The sequence below is a fragment of the Poecilia formosa genome, unplaced genomic scaffold (genome assembly GCF_000485575.1).
Source record: "Poecilia formosa unplaced genomic scaffold, Poecilia_formosa-5.1.2 Scaffold112, whole genome shotgun sequence".
Lineage (NCBI taxonomy): Eukaryota > Metazoa > Chordata > Actinopteri > Cyprinodontiformes > Poeciliidae > Poecilia > Poecilia formosa.
In genome coordinates, this window is record NW_006800051.1 from 1,253,852 (window position 1) to 1,271,866 (window position 18,015).

The 18,015-nt window shown below is 37.2% G+C and overlaps 2 protein-coding genes across 4 annotated transcripts; one reads left to right on the plus strand and one right to left on the minus strand.

The window, feature by feature from the left end:
* Positions 1-2,536: 2,536 nt before the first annotated feature.
* LOC103143461 (sialin) lies at positions 2,537-13,888 on the minus strand. 3 transcript variants are annotated; one of them, XM_007560019.2, is made up of 11 exons: positions 13,739-13,888; positions 10,555-10,690; positions 9,853-10,070; positions 9,138-9,371; positions 8,098-8,272; positions 7,905-8,023; positions 6,637-6,798; positions 5,323-5,455; positions 5,102-5,249; positions 3,163-3,253; positions 2,537-2,868 (listed from the first exon to the last, which is right to left on the minus strand). In XM_007560019.2, the coding sequence occupies exons 2-11, from the start codon at positions 10,628-10,630 to the stop codon at positions 2,704-2,706; spliced, it is 1,521 nt and encodes a 506-aa protein (XP_007560081.1). In that variant the 5' UTR covers positions 10,631-10,690; positions 13,739-13,888; the 3' UTR covers positions 2,537-2,703. The 3 variants fall into 3 exon arrangements, 2 of the variants coding, with proteins under 2 accessions (XP_007560081.1, XP_007560082.1); XM_007560020.2 differs by lacking the exon at positions 13,739-13,888 and adding an exon at positions 11,380-11,441; XR_001663063.1 differs by lacking the exon at positions 2,537-2,868 and adding an exon at positions 3,824-4,004 and having other exon boundaries at positions 3,166-3,253.
* Positions 13,889-14,598: 710 nt separating this feature from the next.
* On the plus strand, positions 14,599-17,971 carry mycbp (MYC binding protein). Its single transcript, XM_007560022.2, has 5 exons — positions 14,599-14,721; positions 15,000-15,072; positions 15,474-15,522; positions 17,563-17,695; positions 17,779-17,971. Exons 1-5 carry the CDS (start codon positions 14,707-14,709, stop codon positions 17,839-17,841), a joined length of 333 nt encoding a protein of 110 aa, XP_007560084.1. The 5' UTR covers positions 14,599-14,706; the 3' UTR covers positions 17,842-17,971.
* The last annotated feature ends 44 nt before the right edge of the window (positions 17,972-18,015 follow it).

Below are 18,015 nucleotides of genomic sequence, written 5' to 3' on the forward strand. Positions count from 1 at the left end.
TTTTAATATAAAAACAGGTTAATGTGATAATTTGCCTTCAAACCGTGTGAATTATTAAAATGTTACCACCAGAATTAAACTGCATCCGTTTCTGAAATTTAGAGTATAAATATGTACATAAAACATTTCTGAAGAAAAGTACAGACACATTTTAGAGAATTTCTGCTGATCTTCAGCAATTTTAATCTTTGTTTTAATCCCATCTTTTAAAAAACTAAATACATTGTACATATTTTTTTACACCCATTTTACATCCATTTATAAACATCAATGTGCAACTTATTTCTCTGCAAACATTTGCAGAGATTATGATATTTTTATCTTATAAAAACAAAACATTTGGATTTGTAATATAAAAAACACATTACATTTATCCTGTTATTAAAATGTTGACGCAAAAAGTGCTTCCAGTTTAAGTGATGCTGCTGCTCAAACATAAGGCGCCTGGTGAAAGTGCTTCATCTGTCCCGTCTGAAGAGTTTCATTCAAATGAACGACTTTAAATCCACTTTTAACTTCACACATTTGGTCAAACTGAAGACTGAAAACTTCGTCTAGTTCTCAATAACACAGACGTTTCTAAGCTTATGTGCAGTTTGAGGTTAAACTAAACAAAAACATCGATTTCAAAAATAAAACATCAAATAAAAAGTACCAAGACCAAAAGCAATGTAACAAACCGATTGTGGAATAAATTGGAAAAACATGAAATTAAAACTTCATCCTTTAAAAATGAATCACCATTAACTCTTAAGAAAACGGCATCTAAAGAAACAAACAAAAGCCTGAACCGTTTTTATCCTGAGGTTACAATTTAAATCTGCAGACAGTGGAGGATCTTTGCAGCTTCAGTCTGTCTGAAACCAAACCGACCGAAACGGTTCGGCAGCCATTTGACAGTTCAGACGATCCGGTTACTGCCTGATTTCACCACAACTCCACTCAGCATCTGCATGTCAGATTTCCTCACATTAAAATGTTTTATTCTTTTTATACGTTTTAAAAACTCTTAAGTGCAACTGCATTTTTATTTGGCAGCATGTTTTAATAAAATCGTTGCTATTGTGTCTGTGGAGTTAGTGATAAAAAAAGACTGTTACTTCATTGTAAACCTCTAGGAGGCGCTGTTGGACATTATCTCGAATTTTAATAATAATTTAAAATAAATTAACCAGGATGAACGAGATATTTTCCTCTGGAAAACAGGAGAAACTAAATAAGAATGAAAAATTTGATGCGAAACAAGTATTTAAATATCCAAAGGCTTTTGTCCTCACTTTTTTAGCCAATCAGATCTGAAGAGAAACTTCTAAAAAAACTAAAGAAAAATTCAGGCTTCAATATTTTATGCTCTGGATATTTTACATTTCTGATAATAGCCTTAAAACACTAATCAGACTCAACTGGCCCTTTTTTTGAAGGACAGTTTTGTTTAGAGACTTCATAGTTTAGTTTATTAATTTCTGTTTTATTTATTTATTTTGGATATTTAACGCGTCTTTGAGTTCCAGTGTCAAATGTTCATTAGATTTTAAAGCTCATCGACATTTAAGAATGTGTTCCTGCATTATATTACTTAAAAATGGTCTTAAAACAATATAACAACTTCTGGAACAATTTATCGTCCAGCAAAATTTGAAGTGGTTAAATCCATAGTTTGTTTTTTCTGTAAAGTCGATGCCTATAATTTTACCAAAATGCTACAGATAAACGAAGCTTCTCCCAAATACAGGTTTATCTCTCCAACGCCTCAATGATGGCTGAGATATTAATAAATCTCATATAACAGTTTACTATTATTTTTAATGACTTGTCACGTGAATTAAATTATTCATGTGTTATTTTAATTGTGTTTCTTATAGAATCGAAACACCAGAATAAAAAAAAATTATGTTTTTTCAACATTAGCAGAATTTAAAAGTTTTGTGCACATTTGTAATGGAAACAGCAACTGACTGATGCTGAACAGCAACATTAATATCAAATATCATCCCAGATTTTAAATAAGAAACTGGACAACGGTTTTTAAGGAACCGGAAGAACAATCCAGGAAATCTGACGCCAGACTAAAGCCATGAATCATCCGTCGGGTTGTGATATTCAGCAGAAATCTTAAGTTTTACAGTTTATAGAATAAACTGGATTAACTCTGATTTATTATAATTAAAAGTAATATTTAGGACCAAATTATTCAAAGCTTTTCCCGATATTGTTGCCCGTAGTTTGAAATCACCCAAAATCCTATTTTCTGTTGAATTTCTGGGATTTTTCTGGGTTAACCGATTTCCACTCTGAACAAAGCAACACGGTTCAACTTGTACTTGCTAAATGGTCTGTTGTGTGTCATCGTTGTGCCGGTTCATCAATTTTCACTCCTGAATGATTCATATGTCAAAGCTACGAGGCTTAGCGACCAAACTAACAGCATTCCTCTGAAAACGCGACTGATAGAGTGAAAAATCAGCCAAAGTCCAAAAATAAACCTTCAAAATACTGAGCAAGACCAACTTCAAAGATCACAGGAAAATCTGAAACACTAGAAGGCAAAAGAGATGAATTAAAGAGTTTTTAAAGCAATGTAAACTTCCAACAAGAAGAAAATGTTACAAAAGATGTGAAAACTGTACGTTGAGGTCAGTCTGTGGATTAATTGCCCCGAATCCTTCACCAGGTTGAGCTTCGCTGCTTCTCTTTGGTTTTTCTTCAACTTGGACCGACTGCCCTCTCCTCCTCTTCCTCTTCACCGTTTTCCTCCTCGTTGGCCCACGCCTGGATCTTCCCGTTGCCAAATATCATGTAGATGACGGCGCCGCCAATGTTGATCCCAGCGGCGACCCAGAACACCTTCCTCCAGCCTGCCATGGTGTGCTGCAGAAAGGTCAGAGGTCAGACTACATGGTATGCCACTGCAGACACCTCTGGAGTTAAAATATGATTAATAACACAGTAAAAATGGAGGTTATACAATTATTTTTGCCGTTTTCATGACACAGAAGCTAAACTTCCAAGAAAAGTCTTATTTTTATGCGAGAGCCTCAATAAACCCAACAGAGAAAAAGAAAACATTAGGAATAAAAAGTTTAGAGCAGAACAAACAGAAACCAAACCAGTCGGACAGAAAAGCTGGAGGTTTTTCAGCATCCTGATTTCTTGGAGACTCACATCTTCTGTAAAGTATCCCGTCACGATCGGCGCCACAACACCTGGGATCGTCCCGAACGTGTTGGTGATTCCCAGGAGGAACCCGGCGTACCTGCCAGGAAACGAAACACAATAAATATGTAGATAAAAATCTCAAGTTTTCCTCCTATGTTGGCTGTGACGCTTTCTGCTGCCATCAAATGATCCAGTTTTCTTCTCACACACAAACTGGATCAGGATTAGGGCTGCACCAACTATTAATCTACTAATTTAATGTTTTAGCGATTATTCTGACAATCGATTTGTCCATCAATTATTCTGATGACTTAGTTATTCTACTAATTATTCTGATGATTAATTGATTAGCCTACTGATTATTCTGACCACTTAAGCTGTATGACATCAGGTAACGCATTCAAAGAACCAGGCTAAAACTGCCTATTAAGGAGTTTTGAGTTCAACATATTCACAAAAAAATGTGTTTTTTTTCTCTTAAATACAAAATGTATATATTTTTATACATTTTTGGCTTCGTTTCTGCTCTGACTGCGTCATTTATTTTGCTTTTTACATCTGTATACTCCAGTTAACGATCAATCAATTCCTAAAGTAATTGACGATCATTTTAATAACTGATTAGTCACGATTAATCGTTACTGTTGACTCCATAAAACTGATTCACCTCAGTAAACACCTTGCCTCCAGCCTGTCCCTGTCCTCTGCTAGCTGCGCTCTGCTAGCTGCGCCTGTCCTGATGAAGAGACGGTTCTGCAGATTACTGGACCCTTTAGCTTCTTCTTCTTCCCTGCGGCTAAACCTGCTAGCTTCAGCAGTGGGTAACCATGGCAACACATCTGCTCCTCCTTTAATATCAAGGGCCAAAAGAACCACAAACCAATAGATGCTAAAACATCTGAAAGTTCAGCTGTAAACAAATCAATAACTGATCAATGTCACTTTGACCGGCGGAGGCTCTGCGTTAAAGGAGGAAGTGAGGCAACAAATGTCTGAGGTGGATTTATTTGGGAGCTCCAAGTCTTCATTACACCAACACCCTTTTTTTGTGTGAAACAAAGAAGCTGACATTTATACCTGAGGCAAGTTCCAACACTTACACCAGGTAAAGGGGTGATCAAAAAGAAAAGACAAACAAACTACTTACACAAAACCAACAATAAATGATCCAACAAATATTTACATGCATGCAAATTATTAAAATTAAACTAACCTAAAGTCAATCAAAAGTAAATATAACTAAATATAAATCCTCAGAGTATTCCCCCTCCTAATGGAAGCTGGTATGCTCCAGGAGCATTCGTCTCCCTCTCTGCTCCACCTTGCTGAGACACACCCAGAAAGGCAAATACTCAATTAACTCAAATTGAACTAATCTAAATCAAAACAAACTGACATTTCCCCCACATTCTCTGAACAGGAAAGATGACCAGTCTCCCTACCAAAAAGAATGTTCACCAAATGTCACAATGTAACTGAAATAAAGAACTGATACAAAACACATTTGAACTGAAAACAACATATTATCAATAATCAACATGGGATGGAACCCCTGGTCTCCATCACAATCAAATACACAATTAGATAAATGTGATATTTTTTAATTAAAGCTCTATTGTTAAAATCATATATACGTAGTCATTTCCTGTATAACTATAAATTATTCATGACAAAACCTGCAGACCAGTCACATTTAACTATAACTGTTAGCCCCGCCCACTGACCACAATGGATTAGACTGAAATGATGGCTCCACATGACATTATGTATTTTATGCATAACTGTATTTTTTAAATTTATTGTAATAAAATGATCATATTGGTTCATTTAGGAATATTTATGTCTATTGAATTGTGGAAAGCAACACCTCCAGCTCAGATGGTAATCCGTTAGCTCATGACTCCATGTTTGAGCTGAAATGGTTGCCATGGCAGCGGGCACTCACCGGGGAGCGATGTCGATCTGGTTGACGTAGACTCCGGCGGAGCTGGACCCTCCTAAGCTGGTGGAGAGGGTGAGGAAGGTGACGGTGAGGATGTGGCTGCATCCGGCGTAGCAGACGGCGATGAGGAAGAGCGCCGGCAGCACCAGGCCTGCAGGGAGACGAGCATCTCCATGGCAACCCAGCAGCTAGACTGTTTAGGCTGAAAAAGTGACCTCACTGACCTGTGAAGGTGAAGATCTTGCGCACGTTGGTGATGCTGAACACCTGCCTCATGATGAGCCAATCAGCAGCCACGCCGGACAGCAGTGAGACCGGAACGCTGCAGAAGTACGGCAGCGCTGACAGGAAGCCGTTCTGACGCCCACAGAGTCAGTCATTTAACACAAAACTCAGAAACAGAACGAAATCTTTACAACTCACTATAAGATGAACGTTTTAAATAAAAATCTAATTATATTAGGTTAATATTAAATGCTACAACACAGTAAATCCAATCTGTAAACCACAGCAAAATGCAACAGGCCAATTTATATAAAAGCTGAACTTTTCACTGATCCCGTCACTGATATGTAAAAAGCTTTTAAGACAAACCTAACTTTAATCCAGTAGCACATCATCACTGAAAAATGCAGCGAAATACAGCTTTTAATTTTATTCAGGGGGGGAAATAAAAAAATAGTAGCTACTGGTCTAAACAGACAAACAAAGCAGAACGAGGAGCAAAATGTATCTTCATCACACACAAAAACATCTCCAAACATCACTGCATCAAAATATGAAGTCTTAGAGCCACCAACAGACCTGCGACGATAAACTGTCCAAAAAAATAGTCAGAAAAAGGAGCATGAACGCTTTTAAAACATTTTAAAGATCTTCTTAAATGGAAAATGTCTGGTCCTAATAAACTCAAAGTATTTTTCTTTTATTCACTACGTTTATTAGTTTTATTTTAATATCATTCAGGTTGTGCCACAAACATTCAGAAACTTTTTACACTTTCGCACCCGATCCCTTAAATTTGGCTTTAGACGGCAAGGATTTTAGAAGAAAGTTCTCAATTTTTGTTCCTGAGATCAAACTAAAAACATTTTCTAGACCAAAAAAAATAAAATAGAAAAAACTAGACCACGAATGTCAAAATCTGTATTTCTGTCTCATTTCAGAAAATGAAACTCAAATATTATACAGATTCATCACAAACGGAGTGAAATATTTAAAGAAATATTTCAAGCCAAGATTCTTGAAGGAATTCTGCCTCAATGTCTTGCCAAGGCTGCAGTTAGCCACATTGCTGGTAGATTTCATCCTTCCACTCAACTTTCTGAGATATTGAATTTCGGGTTTTCATTCTCTGTGAGCCAGAATTACCAAAATTAAACGAAATAAACATTTCCTCGTTCTGAAATGAGGGCAAAACAAACTCTTCTTCACGATATTCACATTTTTTGAGTTTCTGTTATTCTCTCAATAGAAACCTGGTTGAACAGGTAAGTTTTAGTTTTTTAATCTGGTGCGACGGAGCAGCAGAAACTCACGGACTGCAGGTCAAAGTGCAGGATGTCATTCATGTAGGTGGGCAGGGAGGTGAGCAGCGTGTAGAAGGACCAGTTGGAGCACATCTGAGTGACGATGATGGTCCACAGCGGGACGGAAAGCCCCATGGACACAAGAGGCAGCGACCAGCCGTGACCTTTGCCCTGAAGGGAAATGATAACAGACAAATTTAACTTGCATCTGGGAAACTGAGAAAAACAACACACAGATGAACAAGCAGAAGTGTTTAGCATTGATGAAAAAATGAGTTTTACATGTAAACAATAAGATCTGAGAAGCAAAAAGCAGAAACAGGAACTGTAATACTCCTCACTTCTCCTTTAAACTGCAGGCCGGAAATTTCTCCAACACTTGGTTTGAAAAGCAGATCAGTAATCTATTAGATTAATCGGATTAAACAATGGCACATTCTGCAGTCTTTATTTAACCTCTTCGACTTATGTTTTAAAATATAAAACTGAAACAATTAATCTGATTAATTGCGATTAATCAATTACTCAAATAATAGTCAACAAATTTAGTAATCGATTAATCATTAACTGGAGTATACAGACTCAAAAGTTATTTGCTGAAAGAACAATACACTCAGAGCAGTAAGTAGGCCAAAACTGTTAAATATACATGTATATTTTGCATTTAAAATGCTTTGTTGCTGCATTTTAGGTAATAAAATGTTTTTTATTTTAAAAAGAACAGAATTATTTGTTTGTCTGGATCTTTGAATGTATTCCTAATATTGTATAAAAAGGTTTAACTGGTTGAATGAAAAATCTCCAGAATGTACCATTTTTATTCGATTAATCATCAAAATATTTGATTAGTCATCAGAATAATAGACAGTATAATTGATTACTGTAATGGTTAGTTGCAAACCTAATAAAATATGAAAAATCTATAAAAAATATCAAATTCATTTTTAAAAAATAAAAAAAAACATTTTATTGCCTAAAATGCAATAACAGAATTTCTTTAGAGAACATTTGATCATTTGTAGCAAAAGATAAATTAGATAAATAAGATTTTTCAACTTTAATGCAAAATGTGTATTTTTTGACAGTTCTGGCTTAATTACTGCTTTGACTACGATTTTCTTTCAGCACCTGACCTTCTTTTGATTCTGCATACTCCAGTTAACAATTAATCGATTACTTAATTACTTGACTATTAGTTGAACAACTAATTAATCATGATTAGTTGTTTGAGTCAAACACATACAGCTGAACAAAACAACCAGGAAGTTGATGCTCACCTGAGCTCCAATAGAGTTTATGATGTAATCTCTCTCCTGTTCGCTGATCCGACGGTGAGTTCGAGGGTCGTCGGACACGAGAATGCACCAGAAAATGAACCAGAGGCACCCGGCGCCTCCTGAGGGACGAGGACGTGAAGCGTTAATAAAAAAGGAGCTGAACGGTGGCGATTTCTGCGTTTCTGCCACGGACCGCAGAGGTAGAACACAGCGGGCCAGCCCAGTTGTTCACAGATGTAACCGGTGAGCGGCAGCGCCAGGCAGGCGCCGAAGCTTCCCCCAGAACCCGACAGGGAGATCAGGAAGGAGCGCTCGAGGGGCGGAGCCCACCGGGTCCACATCGCCATCATGGCTGGGAACGTCACGCCCTGAAAGCAAATGATGAATTACAAATGTGTGGCAGCGGTAATATAAGTTTTTAAATTCAAAAACAACAAAACATTTCTCTTTTCCAGCAGCCATACCGCATTCAGTGGTAAAACCAGCTGACCAAACGTGTTTGAGTTCTGCTTGTGTTGCTAGGTAACGGGCTGGGTTTTTCTGGGGTTGCTAGGTAACGGCGCAGTGCCTTCTGATTTATGACGTTACACTTTGAAGGTTTTTGGAAACGGTTCATTTTCCAGACATCAAAAAACTAACTCAAAAGATGTCTGGGTGTCTTTTTGGTCTGTTTTTAGAAGCAGCAGAAACGCAAATGAAGTACAAAGTTCATGATATGTCCCCTTTAAATCGTTGTTAAAGGGCCAGTATTTTGGAAAATCACATTTTTCAGCTTTATTTCATGTAAAAATAAGGTAACAAACCAGATGTTTTGTCTTGATTCTTTCAAGCATATTTGAGAAATCCTATACTCTCCACCATTCAGATGTGCAAAACACCTGGGGGGATCTAGCCCCGCCTTTAAGGACAGTTCCCCCTTGTTAGCAGTTTACTAGCCAACAGCAATTAGCAAACATCTGCTGAGCTCATTAAAGGAGCTACTTCTCAGTGTGACGCTGGTAAAGACGACGTTAGACGAGCCATGTTGCGATAACTTCCTGCAGGCGAAGTTTCAGCAACAGCAGAAGTTTCTAAAGAAACATTTTCAAGGAGTTAAATTATAACGCAAAAATTTTACTCGTATTTGATATTTATAGAGTATAGCAACTGACGGTACCATAGCTACTTGTGCTATAAAATAGCCTTATGTACCACTGCCCCTTTAAGAGTCTAACACAGAACCAGGTGACCTACCTCACCGAAGCCCTCCAGGGCCCGCAGAGCAAACAGCCAGCGTGACCCCAACCCAGCAGCCAGCGGCGTGAGGACGGTGAGGACAGCCGTGCCGAACACACCCATACCCAAGAAGATCTTCCCCCCGTAGTGACCGGCCAGGTAGCCGCCTGGGATCTGAGTGCACAGGTACCCGAAGAAGAAGGCGCCCAGCAGCCAGCCCTGAGTCTCCGAGTCCCAGGGATACTGGGGAGTCTGTGGGGATACAATCAGCCGTCAACAGGGATAGAAACACCAGAGTCCATTCAAACGTCTCTCTAGAGCCGTGCTGACGTGTGAGCAGAGCATTATAAACAAGTCGTAAAAATGAACAATTCTCACTAACTGAGGGAAACTGGGGAAAAGGTAGCAGCTCCATGAGATTGTGACTGACAGCCCTAAGTCCCACCTCCTGGCTCTGATTGGTTGTTTTTAGTTAGCACTGGGAGAAGGCAGAGGAGCTCGACTTTTTTCACAGTTTATCTCTCTGATGCCAAACAAATATGTAAAATATATTCTATAAAAGTTACATACTTAATCTTTAAGCCATTTATTCATTGTTATTTTTAAACACAATCGTTTGGTAAGCTAACTGCACCCGTCGCAGTTTGAGCTCACGTCAAAGCAAATACACTGACGCCTACATGCAATACCTTGCGGTTCACTAGGGGGCGCCCGCGGGAGCCGCAGAACTCACCCCGTCCGGCTGCTGCAGGGCTCTGCTGCTGTTTTCTGGTCCGGACGGCAGCGGACACGCCGGCTCCGCCGTGGTGTTCCTGGCTCCGGACGGGTCCGTGACGTTCACCATGGCGACCATGGCGACGCTGAGGTTGACACGGAGACCGTAGACCACGGAGATCCCCAGGAACATGAGGACGGCGAGGCTGAGACGGGCCGAGCAGCACCGAGGGGAAACTGTCGACGGGAACGGATTTTACAAAAGTCCAAATGACTCCCGTTTGCTTTGTTCACCAGCGTTTTGTTTTGAAATTCTACTTTGGTAAAATTAAACCTTTCATCTCTGCTGCAGAATCTGTGAAAATGTCTTCCTGTATTGTTTCTGCTGTGATGTTTGGACCTAGCAGCTCTGAGCTCGTGGTGTCTTTAGGGACACTGTCCATCGTCCTAGTTCATGTCTTGAGATGTTGCTTCAATGTGATGCTCGTCCATCCCTCCAAAAATTAGGCTCTTTGTCCCCGAGTACATTAGAAAACTAAAACTGATTTTGTGTTGCTTTCAAAGTAATGGCTTCGAAAACTTTCATTTATTTAAATCAATAAATATTAAAAATACTAATTATTATTATTATAACATATTCCTTTTTATTTCTTTTGGAGAAAAAAAGCTGCTGTTTGCTTTAACATTAAAATGAAGATAAAAACCAAACCAGCAAACTCACCGGCGTCCTTCCCCAGGAGAACCTCGGTGTCTCCGCTGTCGTCGGTGTTGATGGAGCGGCCATTGGGCAGCGGCATGGCAGGCGTCTGAGCCGGACTGGTTCGGTCGGTGGGTCGCTGTCACTGAGCCATGCTGAGCTGGAAACGAGTCATTAAAACGTCAACAAAGCAGAGAGGAAGCGAGATGAGCGCATGACGGAGTTTCAGCTGATCGGGATTGTTGTTGAAACTCTGCAGAAATGTTCGGGCAGTTTGATGATTCACAGTACCACTTCCTGTTTCAGTAATCTGAACTCGTTTAACTTCAGCAGATAAATTCTGATAGACAACAAGTGGCATCCAGTGAAGCTCAGCTGACAGTTTAACAGCAGACTGCTGCTTTCAAAACCTGCATTTTCATCAGAAAATATAAAGATCTGCAGACATTTTCTCGGTCATGAAGACAGATGCATTAACCACTGATATGTAAAAAGCTTTTAAGACAAACCTAACTTTAATCCAGTAGCACAACATCACTGAAAAACGCAGCAAAATACAGCTTTTCATTTTATTCAGGGGGGAAATAAAAAAAATAGTAGCTACTGGTCTAAACTGAGACAAAGCAGAACGAGGAGCAAAATGTATCTTCATCACACACAAAAACATCTCCAAACATCACTGCATCAAAATATGAAGTCTTAGAGCCACCAACAGACCTGTGACAATAACAAACTGTCAAAAAAAAGAAGTTATTTTGAGACCATTTTAAATAATATATTAACGGCATAATAAAGCAAGTTTGCCTTTTCAAAGGTTAATAAACTTTCATATTATAAGGAACACTTTACATTAGGGGTGTCAAACGCCAGTCCTCCGCTGTCCTGCAGTTTTTAGATGTACCACAGGTTCAAAACACTGGAATGAAATGGTTTAATTACCTCCTCCCTGTGTAGTTCAGTTCTCCAGCGCCCTGCTAATCACCTAATTATCCTATTCAGGTGGTGCAGCAGAGGCACATCTAAAAGTTTCAGGGCAGCAGCCCTCCAAGACTGGAGTTTGACACGAACGTATTTTTAATAAAATAAACAACAAAAACAGTAAATAAAACAGAAATAAACGACACACATAACTGAAAATATAAATAAAATGGATTATGAAGTCTCTGTAAACAAAACTGCCCTTTAAGATATATTAATGATCAGCTGATCTTGATTTATTATACGTCTAATTGCTTATTGGGATAGGCTTAGCCACCACGTCTCCATACCAACCATCAGCTGTCATCTAAGACACTTACTACTGGTACTCTTCTGTCACAAACATGTGAAGTTTGCTCAATTCTCCAGGGATTTCACCTGAATCAGACTAAACTTTCCAACAACAAAAACTCCAGGTGAGTCAATGATAAGCACAGTGGAGGTTGGGTGATGCTGTGGGCCTGTTTCACTTTTAAAGTCTCATTATATGCAACTGCAACATCAACAAAAACAATCAGCTTTCTGCACATTTTTCAGCATTTATGCAAAATCTACTGCAAATTAAACAAATATTCTGGGTCAGAACCGCCTTGACAACAGCCTGGCATTTAGTTTAGCTTTGCTGCTACAAAACGCCGCGACTTTGAGGAATTTCCTAATTAAACTTTGCTGTAAATAGGAACTATTGAAATGTCTTGGAGCGAAACAGGAAGTAGATAGTTATGGTAAAGAAAGAAAGTACATCCTCTTTTTTTTTGCTGTTTTATGCATCAGGGGAAAGTGATCAGGTGTTTATGAGTTTGTAAAATGATTCAAATTAAACCTCAAGCGTAAAACAGGTTCCTCATTGTTATTTATTTAGGAAATAAGAAGCAGAAAGGATTTACAGAAGAAGCAGAGAAGTTGTTAAGAAATCCTCACAAAGAGCTTCAGAAAGACCCAGAATTACCTGCGAGAATTTTTATTTATGAAAAGCAACATGTGCTTAACTCAACTATGGACTCTACGAATGCTCACTGTGCAAGTCTCCACTGCTGAAGGAAATGAAAGTTGGTTTGCTGGAAAACATTTGGACTAACAACAAAATTGTGGAAGAACATAAAAGATTCTTCAGGATGAGCTACTGGCAAACCTCATAATTTACTGAAAAAACATTTTCAAAAATACACACAAAAAACTTGAAAAACTGCTGACCAAGACAGCTTTGAAAGATTAGAAAAAGGACCAACTTCATGGAATCACAGACATCAAACTGCAGCAATTTATATTTAAATAAATTTATCTAAAGAAACTGTTTGTGTAGTTTACTTAATTCACTATCAGATGTTTAAGATTATCTCTGCTTCTGTAAGCGGAGATAAAACATATATTTATCATTATTCATGTGACTAAAGCAAGTCCCGGCAAGTATGAGAGCAAGGCATCACGAGGATTTCTGCCAGGAACAATCAATGAGTTTCTGAACCGCCTAGTTCTGTCTGAGATTCAGATGAACTTCATGCCAAAAGGTCAAATTAGCAGAACCCAAAGGTTCACTTCAGACCTGTCTGTAAAAATCAACCAACTCACTTCAGGTCACCTAAAAAACAATAATTAATTGTCAGTTTTTAGCTTTATTATTCTATTTTGCTGCAAATCATCATTTCATCATGAAAAAAATCTAACTTACCTAAAATAACCTTATTACTTCTGGTGACATCATAAGAACAACTTTGGCAGCAACAAAATACAAAACCCGAATGCTTCAGAGAAACCTGGTTAAAATATTAAAGTTCATTTCTTTAATATTTACTATTTCATGCCAACCGAATAACAGGATTAGTGTAAGTTTTGTCATGTCGTCAACCTAAACATCCACTAACTAGATTTTTTTTTAAAAAACTTTGTATTTTGTAAAATCACAGCATAAAAAACTTAAACTATACTGTATCACCCAACTGTGAGTTTTATCCTCAGTGTTTATGTGTTAGTGAAATGCAAAACTAATGTTAACACGTTAACTTTAAGCTTCTTTTCCTTAAATTAATATACATATTAAAGTAATCAACTGACAGAAAACTAAAGTAAAAATTAGACATGAAGGGCGCCAGTTATCATCGCTGTCAGAGACACTAAAAACCGAAACCTGATCTGAAAATAGAATAGGTAACCGCAGTATACAACTTCATTGTAACTGAGAGGTATCAGGTAAGTAACTACCTGTAACTGTATTTCCAAAATTAAATCTTACCTTCTTAATTTTAATCAAGCGAATAAACATAAAGTTTCTCCCGGCAAGACAAAAACTGAACGAAGCTGCTTGTTTTTCAACAAAGTCAAATGAGGAACAACGATTCGGGGGAAAACAGATCTACAAACCATCGAGAAGCGCTACGCCTTGTTTGAGACCCGGAAGTGAGTGCGGTAGGAATTATTTATCAATCTGTACTAAGGATTATGACGTTGACGCTTGTGATTGGCTCCTTGTGCTCATCTGTGGAACAGCTAGCGGTGGCTCTACAGATGTAAATAAACACTTTAAATAAATTAAATTACGAAAGCGGTGTTTTCGTAGTTTTAATAATGCAGTATTTTGTCATATATTTTGAAAATAAAAAAAATAAAAAAAACCGTCTTCAAATGATTCTTAAACTCTCTTTACAATCGTCACAATTTAAAGTTTTTGCTGCGTTTTAGTTGACTTTTTAAAGTGTATTTCAACACTTGAAAGCATATAGCAAGCGAAATATAACAAGAAAATATTCGGCTTACATGATTTTTTAATGCCCCAATATTTTTGAAAATATTCTAATATTATTGTTTTTTAAATACAGCAATCTAAAACACAATTATTATAAATATACTGAATATAATTTTTATTCTGTTTTTAATAGTATATGGTGTTCTGTAGCTAGACCTAGAAAGCGTTATAGTATAAATGTAATTACCCTTTACTGTCTTTTATGAATAAATTACTTAAAAATGCTTCCGTAATTTCAGTAACTCTGAAAGCTTTTAGCCACTTTTCTCTTCCAGTTTTAATTTTATTTATACTTTATATTTATTTATTTTCGAAAAATGTTTTTTTTTCTGGTGTTGCTATGGCAACAGACCACTTGTTTGTAGGCGGAAGGGTAAGCACCACAGGCTAACGGTTGAGGCTCAGTTTGGAACTGTCTCATATTTGCCACCTTAAACCAAACAGTTTTAGCAGCATTCATGGCTAGCTTCAGGGTGAGTAAATCCCGGGAGCCTTACTCTGTTTTATCGCTAATACGTATATGTATATATTTTTTTACATTGTTACGTTTGCTTTATGTTTTCATTTTTATGCTAATGTAGCATTAGCTAACTGGTTAGCATCGTGTGTAGCTTGGTCGTGAACGCACCACGAGACCTCCCTGCTTTATATTCAGCTTTTATGTAAACTTAAAGCCTCTGGAGCCACTGTAATCGGGGTCTCCGTGTATTTTAACGTTGAATTACAACAGCTTTTTGCTTCTTTGTTTTAGGCCCCAGAAACGAAGCGAGAACAGTTTCGAAGATACCTGGAGAAATCAGGAGTTCTGGACTCGTTAACCAGCGGTGAGTGGACAGGAAGTTCAGTCACTTGTTAGTTTAACTGCTTCAGTCATGCGCGAAAGTTGCTGCAAGAACACAGATGTTGTGATTTGTAACTTTAAAAATAATAGCATTTTGTTTTAACATTTTTCTTTCACAGCCTTACCTGTGTTGATATGAATCCGTTTGGGCATAAATGATTGAAAATAAATCTTTGTTCTTAATTCAGTATTTAAAACAAATCTTTGCTATGAATTCATTTACACAGTTACCAAAATATAATGTGAACCTTTAACAAAATAAAACAAAGCTTTACAGTTTATTAAACACCACATTTGTGTAATTGCACAAACTTTCAGCTGTATTTAAATGTTATTACATGAAGGTTTCTGTACTGTGTTGATTTATCAGTTTCTATCTTGCAGTGCTTGTGGCTCTTTATGAAGAACCTGACAAACCAGACAATGCACTTGAGTATCCTTTTTTAAATTAAATAACATATTGTTTAAATGCTGTATTTATATTCTAATATCTCGAATGAGACTTCGTCGTGCTCCTGCCTGAACCATGACGTTTATTTCTAATCAAACTTTAAGGAAAATTTGATTTCCTGACCAGAAAGTTTGGGGTTGTTGTTCACTGTAAATCTTCTCAAAATTTTGACTGTATTTAGTTACAGATTTGTTTGATTGGATCTTAGATTCTGTAATTTAAAGACATTTTTTTTCTGTTCTCACACAAATTGTGTTTAATTTGGGACACAATGTACCAGACATCTACCCAGCAATTCTAATCTCTCTATAACCCAATAGGGGGCGCTGTCACTCTGATGTTGAGGTTGTTTTAACTGTACTGAGGAATATTTTAGCTTAATTTCCTGTAAATTTCCTGATTTAAAATAATATTTAAAGGTCTGCCCTCTTATTTGCCTTTTGAAAAGTAATTTATCTAAATAAATTCAGCAGAGCTGTAAGACAGGAGAGGCAGTGTGTTTCCTGTATATCAAGTTTAACTGGATTATTCTGCTATTGTCTCTTTGGGAGGGTTTATTATCACAGCATGCAGTGAAGAGCAAAAGATTGAAATAACATTCTTCTTTTAAGATAAAAAAATAAACCAACTTAAAAACATAAAAGTTAAATCAAAGTGTTTGGAGTTCTGTGAAGTACTTATTCAGTGGCTTGACTGCAATAGACAGAAGTTTAATCAAAGTCAGTTTGTATAAAAAGACAAATGTCTGAAAATATCTGGAATTAATTTCAACCAAATACATAAAAATACCCAACAAATAAAGTTATTTTACATTAAATCACTTCTGACCATTCATAAAAATAGGGCTGTAAATCAGTTTTACTGATTGATTTAAATTTCTGCTGATGAAGATTTAATTTCTGGAAAATCATACACTCCTTGGGTTTATGTAGTTCAGAGTAACGTCAGCTCGCCCAGGGCGGCCATCTTGTTTTGCAGCTTGTATTTAGTTAAATTCAGGTCAGCTCCCAGAGTGGGAGGATTGAAATAAAGTTTTTGAATATATATTCTTTCAGTTGTAATTTAATTCTAGGAAAAGTAAACTGATTATAAATTGGAAATTGGATTTAATATGAAAGAAATTTGAGATTTTTTTTTCAAGGAATATCAGCCAGCCTCGTCTGATTCTAGTTGCATTTAATTGATAGTTGAAAGACTAAACCTGTCACAGAAAGAAATTTTGCTGGACAATAAATTGTGCCAGAAATTATTGCAATAAGCAAAAATGTTGTTGCTTTGAGACCATTTTCTAGTAGTATAATGGTAATGGCATAATTCTCAAAGATCAATAAACTTTAAATGAACATTTAACTCTGGAACTTCAAAGCATTTTAAATATCTAAAATAAACAAAACAACAGAAACAACAAATAAAATAAATTATGAAATTTAAAAAAAAAATGGTAAGTTGAGACCAGACTAAATACTTTGGTCATCCAGTTTTTGGTAGAAAAAGAAAAACAACAAAATAATGCAAATAAAATTATTGAGCTCATTTTCACTTATCATGCGGTGGATTGATTTATTGCTTATTGCAACATGATAATAGGAAAAACAAAATCTTCTTGTGACTCTTGAACTCTTCGTTTTTAACTTGGCATATATTTCTAGAGACTTTATCTAATGTCAGACAAGTTCAGACAAATTGAATCTTTTACACTCTCAGGTCAGAAAGCTGCCAACTTTATGACCTCAAATGTCTGTTTGCTCAAGTTTGGTTTTCATTTACACAGTAGCACACAGATAATAAAACATCTTTACCATCTCTGATAATTTGCTGTTAAAACCATTCCCTACCACTGCACTGCATATAAAACCTTATTTATGCAGAACTGTTTCAACTTTTTGCACTACAGGTACAATAAAAGGCATTTCTGATCTATTCTGCAGTTTGAAATGAGTTCAGATGTTTTTTTAGAGTCGTAATCTCCTAAACCTCCTCAGCCTGCTGTGAATCGTAACTGGACCTTAACCAGCGTCTCAGCTACATAAAGGTCCACCTGGGGGGGGTGGTGTGTGGAGAGCCGACGGACACTGAGGTTCTGCAGGCAGAGCTGGCCGATCTACAGCAGAAGTTCAATCTGCTGATGGAGGAGAACAAAGAGCTGAGGAACAAGGTGAGGCGCTCGGCTGTCGATGTTTCTGTTTGAGTGTCCAGAGCTGAAAACGTCATAACCTCCCGTTTCTACTCGTCCTGCAGTTGCTGCAGTATGAGCCGTCGCCTGAAGAGGGAGCTCCACAGCAGCCGGAGGGCGTGGTATAAAAAGAACATTAAAGTTGTCATTTTCTTTGTATAGAATGTATTTGATTATTCGTTATTACAGTGAAGACAGACTGTTGATTTTTGTTAAATAAGAACCAGCTGCTACTCCCGAATAAAACTATTTTCTGCCCTGTTTGCATCGTCTCAACTTCTTACATAAAACTAGATTATTTT